The 17155-nt window shown below is 49.1% G+C and overlaps 1 protein-coding gene across 1 annotated transcript in view; it reads left to right on the forward strand.

Annotated features, from left to right (window-relative positions):
* Positions 1–16044, forward strand: part of LOC135057114 (uncharacterized) — a 123909-nt gene extending 107865 nt beyond the window's left edge. Inside the window, 6 exon segments of the mRNA XM_063963013.1 lie at positions 5847–5971; positions 6706–6846; positions 7616–7694; positions 7814–7911; positions 8065–8464; positions 14918–16044. Of these exon segments, the coding sequence (XP_063819083.1) occupies positions 5847–5971; positions 6706–6846; positions 7616–7694; positions 7814–7911; positions 8065–8464; positions 14918–15981 (1907 nt within the window). The 3' untranslated portion in view covers positions 15982–16044.
* The last annotated feature ends 1111 nt before the right edge of the window (positions 16045–17155 follow it).

A 17155-nucleotide genomic window follows, 5' to 3' on the forward strand; every position in this document is an offset into this window, starting at 1 on the left:
TGGTGTGCAGTGACCGCTCAACTGTCCTTTCAAGGACAGTCCTCATGCATCGCCTGCCCATCAACATACTGGAATTGAGGACAGTATACAGGGTGCTTGGTCTGGCACAGGGCCTTCAAAACCAGCCAGTTCAGATCCAATCAGATAACGCACAACAGTAGCCTACCACAATCATCAGGGAGTCATGCAAAGTGCAACCGCCATGAAAGAAGTGTCGCACATCCTCAATTGGCAGAACATCAGGTACCGGCAATATTAGCAGTATTCATCCCAGGAGTTCTCATTTGGGAAGAAGACTACCTAAGCCGACATGACATACTTTCAGGAAAGTGGGCACTACATCCAGAAGTCTTTCAGGATCTAGTGAACAGGTGGGGCCTGCCACAGGTGGATCTCATGGCATTTCATCACAACCACAAACTTCCAGCATACGGGTCCAGGACCCAGGATACTGCAGCCAGCTTCGTGGACACTCTAGCGGTACAGTGGAACTTCAACATGATGTTCATCTTTCCACCAATCACATTACTTATGAGAGTGCTTTGCAAGTTCATGCAGGGAGGCACAATGCTCCTCATAGCTCTAGAGTGGCCAAGACATCCTTGGTTCGCAGACCTGCAGTGTCTGTCAATCGACACTACTCTCAGACTTCCTCTAAGGAAAAAATCTGTTAATGCAGGGTCCATGTCTGCATCAGGACCTGACTCTTCTGTCTTTGACAACATGGCTCTTGAGAAGTCCCTTTTAAAATCAAAGGGTTTCTCGAGCTCCATTATCCAGACAATGATTAAAGTACGGAAACCGGCTTCAACCCGAATTAATTACAGGATTTGGCACACCTATTTCCAGTGGTGATCAACTGGAGGCTACAATGCTTCTGATTTTAGAATTGCAAGAGTGCTTGCTTTTCTTCAAGTAGGATTGGACTTCTCATAGTGTCCTTCAGAGTACACATATCTGCTCTGTCCATATGGTTCAGCAAAAGATTGCTTCCCTACCGGATATCAGAACTTGCTTCCTGGGAGTCCTCCGCATTCAGCTTCTATTTGTCCCTCCGGTGGCTCCTTGGGATTTGTCTTTGGTTCTACAGGCATTAGAAAAGCTCCGTTTGAACCTTTGGACACAGTGGAACAAAGGGGCTGACACAAAAAGATTTTCTTTTTACTTGCCATGGCCTCTGCTCCCAGAGTGTTTGATTTAGCGGCACTATCATGTAGTCCTCCATTTTGTGCAGAGCAGCCACATGGTCTTCTGTCCACACTTTTCTTAGGTTTGGAGACGAGTCTTCCAGGCTCAAGCACGTCCCCACCCTTAGGGGACACTACTTTGGGACATCCCTGTGGACCCCCTATGGACTCTGAAGAAGAAAATAAGAGTTATGGTAGAACCTACCTTTGTTAACTCTTTCTTCTGCAGGGTTCATGGGGTTCCACAGGGGAAACCTTGGGTTATGGGTGGTGGGTGGAGTCCAGGCACCAACAGCAAAGCTTTCGGGGTACCCCCGGAGGGTGGTCTTCTGTATGCCGGCGGTCGGGCTCCCGGTGCTCAGTATACCGGCGCCGGGAGCCCTACAGCCGGCATACCGACACTTATTTTCCCTCGTGGGGGTCCACGACCCCCCTAGAGGGAGAATAAAATAGTGTGCCCGTAGTGTGGCGAGCGCAGCGAGCCCGCAAGGGGCTCATTTGCGCTCGCCACACTGTCGGTAAGCCGGCGCTCGGGCGCCGGTATGTTGGTCGCCGGGAGCCCGAGCGCCGGCCAGCCGTAGTGAACTCCCCCAGGATGCATAGCTCGTCTTCCTGTAACCCCGCCTCCAGCCAGAGCACTTCAGTTTTTTGTTGGTGGCCGGAGGAAGCGGGTGCACTTCAGCAGGGGGCTGCTCTTGCAGTTCCAAATAGCTTTTTATTTTTAAATTTTGTTACTTCTGGATGGGCTGACAGTGCTGTAAGTCTTTTGACTTCAGCTCTGCAGCTACAAGTCCCCCCGCCGGTGCCAGAACACCACACTGGATCCAGCTTTGGTGGTGGGTTCCTCGGCAGGGGAACCTCACTTTGCGCACTAGCACCGCACGTGAAGGAACCCCGGGGACTGCGTGGCCAGCATCAGAGGGCTGGTAAGGAACCTGTGCTTCACTAAATCGCGGTCCGTCTGCGTTTGAGGGAATACAGACGCCGGCGCTGGCGTGAATACTAACTTGGCAGCTGCTTAACTAGACCACCCACTGAGTACCTGGGGTGGATGCCAGCACAGGGGAGTGGGCGCTGAGCCTGTAGCCTCTCCCCCCAACTCTGGGCATCAGTCTCACAGATTTACCGCCCTTGAGCTGTACTTTGTCTCCCTCCTTCCCTCAGAGAGCAGGCAGCCATTTTAATGAGCAGCAGAGATTCCAGTGCAGCTTTCAAGAACACTCATGGCAGTACAATGGAATTTCAAGTCTGACCTACGTCTTCCCTCTGGTATCACTCCTTCCGCAGGTACTGCACAAGTTCAAGCAGGAAGGAGGCAGCATGATCTTCATAGCTCCACATTCGCCAAGACGTTCTTGGTTTGCAGACCTTCAGGGTCTCTCAGTAGATAATCCCCCTCAGACTGCCTCTACGACCACATCTGTTTAAGGACCGTGTCTACATACAGACCAGGCTCGTCTGTTTTTTATATCATGGCTCTTGAGATATCCCTTCAAGGGGTTTCTCATGCCAGGTGGTGCAGACCATGCTCAGGGCTCGTAACCTACTTCAGCTCGGATTTACTACAGAATATGACAATCGGACTTTAGGTGGTGTGCACCCAGAGGTCACGATTCTGAAGTCTTTAGGGTGGCAAAAGCTCTTGCCATTTTACAAGCAGGATTGGATCTATGTCTCCACCTGGCGACCCTTAAAGTGCAAGTTTCGTCTCTTTCTGTATGGATTCAACGTAAGATTAATCTTATACCTGATGTCCGGACATTCCTTCAGGTAGTTCTCAGAATACAACCTCCATTTGTCCCTCTGATTGCCCCTTGGGATTTCTCTTTAGTGATTCAGGCTTTTTAGTATTCACCATTTGAACCTTTGGAAACTCTGGATTTGAAATAGCTTATGTGGAACACTTTTTCTTCTTCATGCATGCTGGACTGCTCCTCCACACTGGGAAACTACTTTATTAACTGGGGAGGGGCGCCACAAAGCCTTGCCCACCTCCAGTACACTATGTAATTGGGCCTACTGCCCTGGGTGTTTCAGGGGGCTCAGGCTATTGTCTGCCTAAATGTGGGATGCTCTAGTGATCTGTGCTTAATGCACAGGACACCTTTTATAATTATGAGGCTCAGGTCGATGGGCCTGCCTACTGAGGGCACGATGGAGTGGCCTGGGCCTAGTGCCCAGTACCACCCTTATGTGGGGCTCACTTAAACTGGGCCTAGTGCCCCCTAACTGTAAACAGGCCTAAGGCCTGACTTTAGCCCACGGGCGTAGCGCCCGCCAAACAGGGGGTCGATTCAGTGACCTGAGCCTAATGCCCAGAGTCACCTTATATACCTAATGGGGGGATAATTAAGCTATTAGAGCCTAGTGCCCTCAGGCTTAAATGCATGAATTATGGCCACGGCCTTATGCCCACCTACTTCATCCACAGGCCTGGGGCCTGACTGTGTCCACGGGCATAATGCCTGATCCCTGGTGGCTTAGGGAGTATAGATGTAGGGCCTTAGAAAGGCCTACCTCACGGTGGAGAAGGCTTCTCTGACTTCAGATGCGCTCTTCTGCCGCTTCTCCGCGTCCAGCCGCTGCTGGACATCTCCTCAGATGGCCGCGTCTTCACGCCTCTTCAGCGGCCTCAGGAACAGCTTCCGCGGTGTCCTCCCTCTTCTCGCACCACTCGTATTCTTCTGCCGCTCCCCAGCGGCGTCTGACATCAAACACCATGGCAGCTCCTGCTATGGTGTGGCGATTGCCTCACGGAGGGCGCTGGAATTGAAAGGCCTCTGGCAGCGCTTTCAATTGGCTGCCAAATCGGCGCCAAGTTTGAAGCGGCACTGCCTGTCACCATAGTATGACCGGCACCGGGAACCAATAGATGGTCCCGGCTCCAGACACCCGCTGCCGCTGCTCTACCAGCGCTGTCTGTCACAGGGTCTCGCTGGGGACACAGTTCTCCCTCCGGCGCCTGCACTCCTGGCGCTGGGAGCGGACATACTGTCCCAGCGCCGAGTCATATCTCTACATATACACAGAGGCAGACCTTCCGATTCCGAATACCGTCAAAGCTCACTCCACTAGATCTGCGGGGCCCTCCTGTGCGGCTATTCGTGGGGTGTCTGCTGAACAATTATGTAAAACGGCTACGTGGCCATCTGTAAATACCTTACTCCGTTTTTATTTATTCGATACCTTCACCTCCCAGGATGCTGCCTTTGGGCGACAGGTTCTCCGTGCTGCTCAAGAACATCCTCACCCTTAAGGTAAACTGCTTTGGACATCCCCATGGTAATTCCTGTGGAGCATATGGACCCTGATGAAGAAAACAAGAGTTCTAGTAGATTTACCATTGTTAACTCTGGGGGTCATTCCGAGTCGTTCGCTCGGTAATTTTCTTCGCATCGCAGCGTTTTTCAGCTTAGTGCGCATGCGCAATGTTCGCACTGCGACTGCGCCAAGTAATTTTGCTATGAAGATAGTTTTTTTACTCACGGCTTTTTCTTCGCTCCGGCGATCGTAGTGTGATTGACAGGAAATGGGTGTTACTGGGCGGAAACACGGCGTTTTATGGGCGTGTGGATAAAAACGCTACCGTTTCTGGAAAAAACGCGGGAGTGGCTGGAGAAACGGAGGAGTGTCTGGGTGAACGCTGGGTGTGTTTATGACGTCAAACCAGGAACGACAAGCAGTGAACTGATCGCAGATGCCGAGTAAGTCTGAAGCTACTCTGAAACTGCTAAGTAGTTTGTAATCGCAATATTGCGAATCTTTCGGTCGCAATTTTAAGAAGCTAAGATTCACTCCCAGTAGGCGGCGGCTTAGCGTGAGCAACTCTGCTAAAATCGCCTTGCGAGCGAACAACTCGGAATGAGGGCCTCTGTTTCTTCAAGGTCTTTAGGCTCCACAGGACACCCAGCCTGATGCACCTGTTTATAGTCACCAGTTCTCCTTTAAGATGAGTGTGTTTCTTGAGTGTTCCATTCTTCCTTCTCCCCTGTCCTACTCTTGCCTTCGGCTTGTTCACTAAACTGGATGGGATGGGGGCGGGGTATAGGAGAGGAAGGACCAGTGCATCCTGGGACATGAAAGCTTAAATGTTTGGTGCCTGGTTCTCTCCAAACCACCTATACCCCATGGTAATTCCTGTGGAGCCTATGGACCTCAAAGAAACAATGGTAAGTCTACCATAACTCTTGTTATTGATCAATGTGTATCAGGAGTGTGTTATGAATGTTACCTGTGTATAGTGATCAATGTGTATCAGGTGTATGACCTGTGTATAGTGATCAGTGTGTATCAGGTGTGATATCGGTGTGAACTGTGTATAGTGATCAGTATATCAGTGTGACCAGTGTATATCAGGTGTGTGACCTGTGTATAGTGATCAGTGTGTATCAGGTGTGATATCGGTGTGACCTGTGTATTGCGATCAGTGTGTATCAGGTGTGGGATATCAGTGTGACCTGTGTACATGACGGGGCCATTGGTAAACCTATAAGCATTACATTGCTGTGTGACGTCAGTGAAGTTGGTCCAATAGAACATCTGAGAAATACTGACTAGTGCTATATGGCTCGAGGGAAGGAGGAGGATGATATATATGAGTACTCTGTAGTATTTATTATAACTATTTATTTCTAGACAACCAAGCCTTGAGGAACTAAGACATCTGTACTGAAAGTTTCCTGAGACCTATCTCTGATTTCCTGAGAATGGATAAGGACAGGAGTCACATGACTGAGAGGATACTAAATCTCACCCTGAAGATCATCTACCTACTAACTGGGGAGGTGAGGGGATCTGGGAGTGTCACAGTGACATCACTTAGATCTATAGTAATAATACAGGGACAGGACTGGTGAGCTGAGAGGATCTGGGAGTGTCACAGTGACATCACATATCTATAGTAATTATACGGGGACATGACTAGGGAGGTGAAGGGATCTTGGAGTGTCACAGTGACAGCACATATCTATAGTAATAATACAGGGACATGACTGGGGAGGTGAGGGGATCTGGGAGTGTCACAGTGACAGCACTTATATCTTTAGTAATAATACAGGTACGTGATTGGGGAGGTGAGGGGATCTGGGAGTGTCACAGTGACATCACTTATATCTATAGTAATAATACAGGTACATGACTGGGGAGGTGAGGGGATCTGGGAGTGTCACAGTGACATCACTTATATTTATAGTAATAATACAGGGACATGACTGGGGAGATGCAGAGATCTGGGAGGTTCATCTCCTTATGATTCTGTTCTCTAGGTTGCAGCTTATCAGATGGATTTCAGAAACATTCCATAGGCCTTTGTGTATCAGGTGTGTACATTTGGATGTAGCTGGTAATATTAGGTTTGACCACCAGCCTCAGTGGGATCTTTTATAGAAACAATAGTGTTACAGGCTTACGGCCTACCACTCCCGTAGCACCGCCACTCTAATAAATTACACAGTTGTATATTTTTGCACAATTAATAATACTTTTAATTCACTTTTCTATGTTTTCTCTCATTCCGCAGGATTATACAGTAGTGAAGAAGACACTTCCTAGCTGTGCCTCCATCACGGTGCCTCCCCCTCATTCACTGATACATGAGAAGCACAATGACCAGAAGATCCTGGAACTCACCAACAAGATCATTCAGCTGCTGACTGGAGAGGTGACTGCTGGGAATGGGGCATTATACAGTAATACCAGGGGACGTGTCTGCGTGATGACTGGAGAGGTGACTGTTGGGAATGGGACATTATACAGTAACACCAGGGGACGTGTCTGGGTGAAGACTGGAGAGGTGACTGCTGGGAATGGGACATTATACAGCAACACCAGGGGACGTGTCTGGGTGATGACTGGAGAGGTGACTGCTGGGAATGGGACGTTATACAGTAACACCAGTGGATGTGTCTGGGTGATGACTGGAGAGGTGACTGCTGGGAATGGGGCATTAAACAGTAACACCAGGGGATGTGTCTGGGTGATGACTGGAGAGGTGACTGCTGGGAATGGGACGTTATACAGTAACACCAGGGGACGTGCCTTGGTGATGACTGGAGAGGTGACTGCTGGGAATAGGACATTATGCAGTAACACCGGGGATGTGTCTGGGTGATTGCTGGGAATGGGACATTATACAGTAACACCAGGGGATGTGTCTGGGAGATGATTGGAGAGGTGACTGCTGGGAATGGGGCATTAAACAGTAACACCAGGGGATGTGTCTGGGTGATGACTGGAGAGGTGACTGCTGGGAATGGGACATTTATACAGTAACACCCGGGGACGTGTCTGGGTGATGACTGGAGAGGTGACTGCTGGGAATGGGACATTATACAGTAACACCAGGAGACGTGTCTGGGTGATGACTGTATCATTGTGTGTGTCAGGTGCCTATAAGGTTTCAGGATGTCTCTGTCTATGTCTCCATGCAGGAGGGGGAGTATATAGAGGAACACAGGACTCTGTATAAGGACGTGATGATGGAGAATCACCGGCCCCTCACATCTCTGGGTAAGAGGAGACGGTCATGTATTGTACAGGGGAGAGCAGGTATGGGGGCCTCCTATATACACACATCACCTGATAATCGCATATATACAATGTATTCAGTCACTGTGTGTCTCCTACAGATGGGCCCAGTAACAGAGATACCCCAGAGAGATGTCCCCGTCCTCTGTATTCCCAGGATTGTACAGAGGAGAATCACAGGATCCCACAGGAGGATCAGGTAGGTGGGATTTAGGGTCTCACCAAATACAAATTGACGGTCACTATATGAGATGTAATGCTTCTTTTTATGTCTTACACAGTGATATTCTACTACTTAACTCAATGACAGTTATTAGTAAGATGTTATTTTAATGTGTTGTGTATTAATTAGGTTGAGTATATTACTTATTTTAAGCTGGAAGATACAGCGGGAGAAGATGAGACGTATGTGACTGATATGAAGGCAGAAGATATAGAGGGAGAAGAAGAGACGTATGTGACTGATATGAAGGCAGAAGATATAGAGGGAGAAGAAGAGACGTATGTGACTGATATGAAGGCAGAAGATACAGAGGGAGAAGAAGAGACATATGTGACTGATATGAAGGCAGAAGATACAGAGGGAGAAGAAGAGACGTATGTGACTGATATGAAGGCAGAAGATACAGAGGGAGAAGAAGAGACGTATGTGACTGATATGAAGGCAGAAGATATAGAGGGAGAAGATGAGACATATGTGAGGGGTGATCAGCAGTGTAAGGAGGAGGAAATCCCTACAGATATCAGCACAGGTGGGTCATTAACACTTATTGCAGAAAAGAGTCTCACATTCTCCTTCCTCAGTCACTGTAACAATCTATTGTCCTGCTCCACCTTCTGTAAATTCAGACTAATGAGGGAAATGTATCTGCCAAGTGGGGGAGTCAGGAGCCATCATCCCCTATTATACTCCTGCTCTCCCCCTCACATCATGTCACTGTGTGTCACCAGCCCAGAGATCTGACCAGTCTCTTCCCCACACTCACTGGTGTATCTCATACATCAGGAGCCATCAGCCCCTATTATAATCCTGCTCTCCCCCTCACATCATGTCACTGTGTGTTACCAGCCCAGAGATCTGACCAGTCTCCTCCCCACACTCTCTGGTGTATCTCATACATCAGGAGCCATCAGCCCCTATTATACTCCTGCTCTCCTCTCACATCATGTCACTGTGTGTTACCAGCCCAGAGATCTGACCAGTCTCCTCCCCACACTCTCTGGTGTATCTCATACATCAGGAGCCATCAGCCCCTATTATACTCCTGCTCTCCCCCTCACATCATGTCACTGTGTGTTACCAGCCTAGAGATCTGACCAGTCTCCTTCCCTCACTCTCTGGTGTATCTCACACATCAGGAGCCATCATCCCCTATTATACTCCTGCTCTCCCCCTCACATCATGTCACTGTGTTACCAGCCCAGAGATCTGACCAGTCTCCTCCCCACACTCTCTGGTGTATCTCATACATCAGGAGCCATCAGCCCCTATTTCTCTAGCATACATAAGGGATATTGGGGAGACTTAGTACAATGGGGTATAGACAGGGTCCAAAGGAGCCGGTGCACTTAAAATTTCTTCACTGGGTGTGCTGGTTCCTCCCCTCTATGCCCCTTCCCACAGTCAGTTTAGAAAAAAGTGCCCTCAGGAGAGGATCCACACTCTGCCGCTCCAGAGAGTCTTCTTCAGTTTCTTTTAATTTATTATTTTCGGTATACTGTGTGGGCAACAGCATACCTGCACCGTGGGAGTTGCGGCGGGAGACGGTCACCAGCCTTGCGAGGTGTCAGAGCCACTTCCCCGCTGCAGGACCACCATCCTGAGAGGTTGGTTGTTCAGCGTGGCACTGCGCCTTAGCTGTCACAATCGCAGCATGTCGCACACCCCTAACAATAGCCTGAAGGTGACAACAGTGGTGAGTACAAACCGGGGGCCCCGCTGGGGGGTCCCCCGGTTCAAAGTGCGGCTGACACGCAGGGGAGGCATACAGGACCCTCCTGGGGGGGACCCGCTATACCCCCCTGTGTACACTGGCTAGCGGTAGCTTAAACTAGCACTTTGTGATGGGTTCACTATGATATGCCGGCGGTCGGGCTCCCGGCGACCAGCATACCGGCGCCGGGAGCCCAACCGCTGGCTAACCGACAGTGTGCCGAGCGCAAATGAGCCCCTTGCGGGCTCGCTGCGCTCGCCACGCTACGGGCACGCCACACTATTTTATTCTCCCTCCAGGGGGGTCGTGGACCCCCACGAGGGAGAATAAGTGTCAGTATGCTGGCTGTCGGGATTCCGGCGCCGGTATACTGTGCGCCGGGATCCCGTCAGTCGGCATACTGAAGACCACCCCTTTGTGATGTGTGATGTTTTTAAGCTAATTGGGAGACATTGCCAGTGTAAAAAACACTGTAGCTCCGGCTCCATGGGGGGGGCGGAGCTACCTCAGAGCGGGACCAGCTGTATTTTGGCGCCTTCCTCTGCTTGCAGCAGCAGGCTCACACAGCTCCTCCTGACACTCAGATTGTACACAATCTGTGTCCTATACAGGACAGAAATCATAGGTGTTTCACTGTGATATATAACCTACAGCCTCACTGGGGCTCGGTAGTTTGGGTGTGCTCGTCCCCTCTGTCTATCTCCATCTCACATACAGTAGGGGCAGGCTTGCTAAGTATTACTGTATGTGTATGTGATTGTGCTGTACTGTGAACATGGGTAAACACAAATTGTGCAATGTATGCCACACCAGATTCTCTCCCTTATCATCTGATTCTGTATCATGTGAACAATGCAGCCAATCTTCGCAACTCAGTGAGGGGTCTGGGGGAGAGGGTCTAGATCCCTCCTGGCTAGGGGCCCTTAAAAATATGATGTCTGATATGTCATCACAACTCACTGCTAGTGCTCAGAAAACTCAGCTACTACAACAGGCTGTTGCAGACTTAGCTGCTAGGGCAGATGTTACACAGCCCCCTTCCTCTCTAGCTCAGGACCACAAAAGCATGGTTTACCTGCTCTACTCTCTGATTCAGATTAAGATGTACAGGAGGACGTGGAGGACTTGGATCCCATTAGTGGGGATTCCACTTCTGCTCAGGGTATTGAACCCCTCATTCTGGCTTTATGGGACATGTTAAAACTCCCTCTAGAGGACGCTGCGTCACAGCAGTCGTTTTTCTTTACACAGAACAAGCCTAATGTCACTTTCCCTGACTCTACATAGTTAGATGACCTGTTGAAGTTAGCCTGGAAAAATCCAGACAAAAAATACCAAGTGTCGAAAAACATTTTTGCACACTTACCCATTTGCTCCTGAAGGCAGGAAATTCTGGGGTTGACATATCAGTCTCTCGACTGTCTAAAAAGGTGGTGCTGCCTGCCCCGGGCTCCTTTACCATACAGGACCCTGGGGATAGAAAAATAGAAACCACACTAAAGTCTATCTACACAGCAGCAGGTGTATCAGCAAAGGCCGGTCATAGCAGGTTGCTGGATGACTCATGCCATTCATACGTGGGCTTCTCAAATTCAGGAGGGCCTCTCCGGGGATATGCCTCTGGTCACTACGGTGACTCTCCTGAAGCACATTAAGGAAAATGCACGCGCCCTGTGTGACTCGCTCAAGGAGATGGGGAATATTAATGGTAGGACTTCTGCCATGGCAGTGTCGGTGCGCAGGACATTGTGGTTGCGTCAGTGGATAGCGGACGCAGAGTCTAAGCGCAGTGTGGAGTCTCTCCCCTTTTCTGGGGAATGGCTCTTTGGGGTTGAGTTGGATATGTGGATTTCTAAGGTTACTGTGGGGAAATCCACGTTTCTCCACTCTGCGCCCCGCCGGCTAGGAGTTCCTGCTCTGGGCCGTCTGTTCAGTCCTTTCGGTCTCACAAATTTCGATCTAGGGCCAGAGGTGCCTCCAATGCGGCTAGAGGCACCAGAGGTAAGCCAAGAAGACCTGCGAACACCGGTTCTCAAGAACAGAGCACCAGTTCTGCTTCCATCAAGTCCTCAGCATGACAGTGTCCACCCACCCCGAGGGTATCTCGAGGTGGGAGATCGACTGTGTCACTTCAGCTGTGTCTGAGAGGGTTCCTGCCAGGGTACCTGGGTCAAAGACCTAATTTCTCAAGGCTACAAGCTGGAGTTCGACGGTGGTCCTCCCCAACGATATTTCAAATCAAGCTTACCAGCTTTGGAGGATACGCCAGTTACGTTGCAACAGGCCATCCAAAAGTTGTTCCAGTCCCACGTCATTGTTCCAGTATCAATACAATAACGTGGAAAGAGTTATTACTCCAACCTGTTTGTGGTACCGAAGCCGGATGGTTCGGTAAGGCCGAATCTAAAGTCCTTGTACCCTTATCTAAAGGTTTTCAAGTTCAAGATGGAATCCATAAGAGCAGTGATTGTGGGCCTGGAAGAACAGGAATTCATGGTTTCTCTGGATATCAAGGACGCCTACCTTCATATTCCAGTTTGGCCTCTTCATCAGGCTTATCTGAGGTTTGTCCTGCTTGACGATCACTACCAGTTCCAGGCACTACCCTTCTGGCCTGTCCACAGCTCCGAGGGTGTTCACAAAGGTAGTGGCGTAGATGATGTTTCAGCTCCGGGTCCAGGGGGTCAATGTTGTCCCTTACCTGGACGATCTCCTGATAAAAGCAAGATACAGCTTTTATTGCTCCATATCGACCGTACTATCCAACTTCTCTCACACCATGGGTGGATTCTCAATTTACAGAAGTCCCACCTGGAGCCAACTCAGCGGCTCCTGTTCCTGGGGATGTTACTGGATACTGTGGCCCAGAAGGTGTTCCTCCCACAGGACAAGGCGAGAACACTTCAGGAGATGGTCTGCATGGTCCTTTGACCTGCTCGAATATCCATCAGTCTTTGCATAAGATTGTTGGGTAAGATGGTTGCCTCATACGAGGTGAACCAATATGGGAGGTTCCATACCAGAACATTTCAATTGGATCTCCTGAGCAAGTGGCCCGGATCACATCTTCAGATGCACCGGACAATACGGCTGTCACTTCAGGCCAGGATTTCCCTCCTGTGGTGGCTGCAGTCTTTCAATATCCTGGCAGGCTGAAGTTTCGAGATTCAGGATTGGATCCTCCTCACGACGGTTGCAAGTCTGAGAGGATGGGGAGCTGTCGCCCAAGGGGGCCAGTTCCAGGGCAGGTGGTCAGCCCACGATGCCCTCCTTTCGATCAACATTCTGGAGCTTCGAACGATCTACAATGAAATGCTTCAGGCCTCTCCTCTGCTTCGGAAACATGCGATCCAGGTACAGCCGGACAACGCCACAGCAGTGGCGTACATCAGTGGACAAGGAGGGACAAAAAGCTGAGCCTGCATGCGAGAGGTGTCAAAGATACTCCTCTGAGCAGAAAGAAATGCAAGAGCAATGTTGGCAATCTTCATTCCGGGAGTGGACTACTGGGAAGTGGACTTCCTGAGTCGTCACGATCTCCGCCCGGGTGAATGGGGGGCTCCATCATCGGGTGTTTCAGCAGATCATCGACCGGTGGGGCTGCCCACAAATAGACATGATGGCTTCTCAGCTCAACAAGAAGCTTCATTGTTATTGCTCCCGAACCAGGGACCCTCAGGCGAGGGCAGTGGATGCACTGACGTCGCCTTTGCCTTACTGGCCGGTCTACCTGTTTCCAGGCAGTTCTCATTGCTCTGGATTGGTCTTGAAGGGCGTGGTACGTGGATCTTCTGGACATGTCCGTCGAAGACCCATGGCCTCTACCTCTAAAAAGAGATCTTCTTCAACAAGGACCGTTTATCTACCCAGACTTACGGTGACTTCGTTTGATGACATGGAGGTTGAGCAGAACATCCTAGCTCTCAAAGGCCTTTCCAACAAGGTTATTGCTACCATGGTTCAGGCCAGGAAACCTGTGACGTCAAAACACTATCATCATATCTGGAGAAGATATGTCTCTTGGTGCGAAGAATGCACGTATCCGCCTGCGGAGTTCCATTTGGGACATTTCCTGCAGGCTGGTGTGGATAAAGGCTTACGTCTGGGTTCCATTAAGGTCCCGATTTCAGCGCTCTCAATGTTCTTCCTGAAGAAATTGACAGTGTTGCCAAAAATTCAGACCTTCTTGCAAGGGGTACTTCACATACAACCTCCCTTTGTGCCGCCCTGGGATTTGAATGTAGTGTTAGAATTTCTACAGTCCTTCTGGTTTGAACCTCTGATGAAAATAGAAGACAAGTACCTCACGTGGAAGACAGTGATGTTGCTGGCCCTGGCTTCTGCTAGGCGCGTTTCAGCATTTGGAGCCCTATCGTGTAAAAGTCCGTACTTGGTCTTTTACGAGGACAGAGCGGATATCCGGACTAGACAGCAGTTCCTGCCGAAGGTTGTCTCTGTGTTCCACTTGAATCAACCTATTGTGGTTCCGTCAAGTTCTGGCACTTCTTCTCCTCCGGAGGCATTGGATGCTGTGCGAGCCTTGAAGATCTATGTCAAGAGAACAGCTCGCATCAGAAAGACGGATTCTTTGTTCGTGCTCTATGATGCACAGAAAAAGGGATGCCCTGCTTCAAAGCTGTCCATTGCTCGTTGGCTTAGGCTGACTATTCAACAAGCCTATGTGTCAGCAGCCTTGCCTGTTCCTAAGTCTCTGAAGGCCCACTCTATGAGATCGGTGGGCTCTTCCTGGGCGGCTGCCTGTGGTGTCTCGGCCTTGCAATTATGCAGAGCTGCTACCTGGTTGGGGAAGAACACTTTTGTTAAGTTCTACAAGTTTGATACCCTGGCCAAAGAGGATACCCTGGGGCAGGTGTATGAACCTGGAGAAGGCATAAGGAAGTGATAAACCAGTGATAAATGCAAGGTGATAAACACACCAGCCAATCAGCTCCAATATGTAAATTAACAGTTAGAAGCTGATTGGCTAGTGCATTTATCACCTTGCATTTATCACTGGTTTATCACTTCCTTATGCTATCTCCAGGTTAATACATCTGCCCCACAGTTTGGGCAGGCAGTGCTGCAGCAGTCTACGCACGTTCCCGCCCGTTCTGGAGGGGAGGAGCCTGCACACCCAATGAAGAAATTTAAAGTGCATCGGCTCCTTTGGACACTGTCTATACCACATCGTACTAAGTCTCCCCAATATCCCTTATGGACTACAAGAAAAGGATTTACCGGTAGGTAATTAAAATCCTATTTTATTTCCAGCAGATGGAGGCACAAGTAGAAAGATCTTGGAGGGAGAACTCATTTTGTCTCCACATATTAAGATACAAGACAATATCAGACATGACTCTCCGGGGGACATCTCCATTACTCTAAATATACATCCTGTACTTCCCAGCGCTGCTATATCATCTGATCTCTCTCATCATGGGAAATGTTCTCCTGCTAACTCTAATATTGCTACACATAGTGCTGGTCCTACAGGTGATTCAGGTTTTACATGTATTGATTGTGGTAAAAGTTTTGTACGTCAGTCAATGTTTGTTAGACATCAGAGAAGTCACACAGGTGAGAAACCATTTCCATGTCCTGAGTGTGGGAAATGTTTTAAACAGAAATCATATCTTGTTACACATCAGAGAAGTCACACAGGCGAGAAACCATTTCCATGTCCTGAGTGTGGGAAATGTTTTACACAGAAATCATATCTTGTTGGTCATGAGAGAATTCACACAGGTGAGAGGCCATTTCCATGTCCTGAATGTGGGAAGCATTTTATAGATAAATCACATCTTCTAATGCATGAGAGAAGTCACACAGGTGAGAGGCTGTTTCCATGTTCTGAGTGTGGGAAACGTTTTACATACAAATCACATCTTGTTAGACATCAGAGAATTCACACAGGTGAGAAACCATTTCTATGCTCTGAGTGTGGAAAATGTTTTTCTCTGAAATCAGATCTTGTTAGACATCAGAGAATTCACACAGGTGAGAAGCCATTTCCATGTGCTGAGTGTGGGAAGCATTTTATAAATAAATCACTTCTTCTAATACATGAGAGAATTCACACAGGCGTGAGGCCGTATCCATGTCCTGAGTGTGGGAAATGGTTTAAAGAGAAATCAAATCTTGTTCAGCATGAAAGAAGTCACACAGGTGAGAGGCCGTTTCCATGTCTTGCGTGTGGGAAGCGTTATACATGCAAATCACATCTTGTTAAACATCAGAGAATTCACACAGGTGAGAAGCCATTTTCATGTTCTGTGTGTGGGAAATGTTTTACATGGAAATCAAACTTTGTAAGACATAAGAAGTCACACAGGTGAGACACTTTATTCATGTTCTGGGTTTGAAAAATGTTTTACAAATAAATCACATCTTGTTATACATCAGAGGAGTCACATGTGAGAGGCCATTTCCATGTTCTGAGTGTGGGAAATGTTTTACACAGAAATCAGATTTCTTTAGACATGAGAGAACTCACACAGTTGTGTAACCAGTTCCATGTACTGAGCGTCTGATTCGGGTTTGTATGCAAACCTAATGGTTTATAAGTCTCCATCATTGGATGCAGACTTTCTGGACCATGCTGTCTGGATCCGATGACCAGTCTGAGAAAGCTTTGGTTTGTGCAGACTGACAAAGGTCTGCTACCATCATGACTTGGTATGATGATCCAATGCTGTGTGCTCAGATGCGGCCCACCAATCTCCTGCTGTATTTACATTTAATTTCTACGGTATTGCACTGCGTCTGCGCAATTCCTTACATATCGACATCAGGCCCTGAGGGCACACGGGTAGGGCCTGCCATGCGCGGTGGACTAGCCTCCTGTGCTGGGCGTCCCCCCACATGTCAGTGTGCCTGATCGTAGCTGTTCTAAATTTAGCACAGCTACGATCATCTCTGAATTACCCCCCCAGATCCTTTAAGTCCTGCAAGTTGTGAGGTGGGGCCTCCTCAGACTTGTTTCTTCAGCACATCCCACCAATGCTCGATCAGATTGAGATCACCACTTTGAACTCTTTGTCATGTTCCTCAAAATTTCTGACCAAGTTTTGCAGTATGGCATGGTGCATTATGGGACACCAGCGCTGCTGGTCCATCAACCCAACTGGCGCTGCGACACCAGCCACAGCTTGGTGATTTCAGTGGAACCCTGGCACCTTCTCTAAGAGGCACACAGGGGCACCTTGGACTGCACCCGGAATCATGGGGTGAAAGTAAGGTGAGTTCCCGCTTGCGGGACCTGCTATTGAGCAATTTCTCTTACAGTAGCGTTTCTGTATGATGGGTACAGATAGGCTGGTTTCGATCTCCACGCACATCAGTGAGCCTTGGGTGCCAGTGACTCTCACTGATTGTCCTTCCTTGCACCACTTCCTATGGGTACTACCCACTGCATACCAGGAGCACCCCACAATTCCTGCTGTTCTGGAGATGCTCTGACCCAGCTGTCCAGCCATCACATTGTGGCCCTTGTCCGTGTTGCTTCCAACA

This window comes from Pseudophryne corroboree, chromosome 3, assembly GCF_028390025.1.
Source record: "Pseudophryne corroboree isolate aPseCor3 chromosome 3, aPseCor3.hap2, whole genome shotgun sequence".
In the NCBI taxonomy this organism is placed as follows: domain Eukaryota; kingdom Metazoa; phylum Chordata; class Amphibia; order Anura; family Myobatrachidae; genus Pseudophryne; species Pseudophryne corroboree.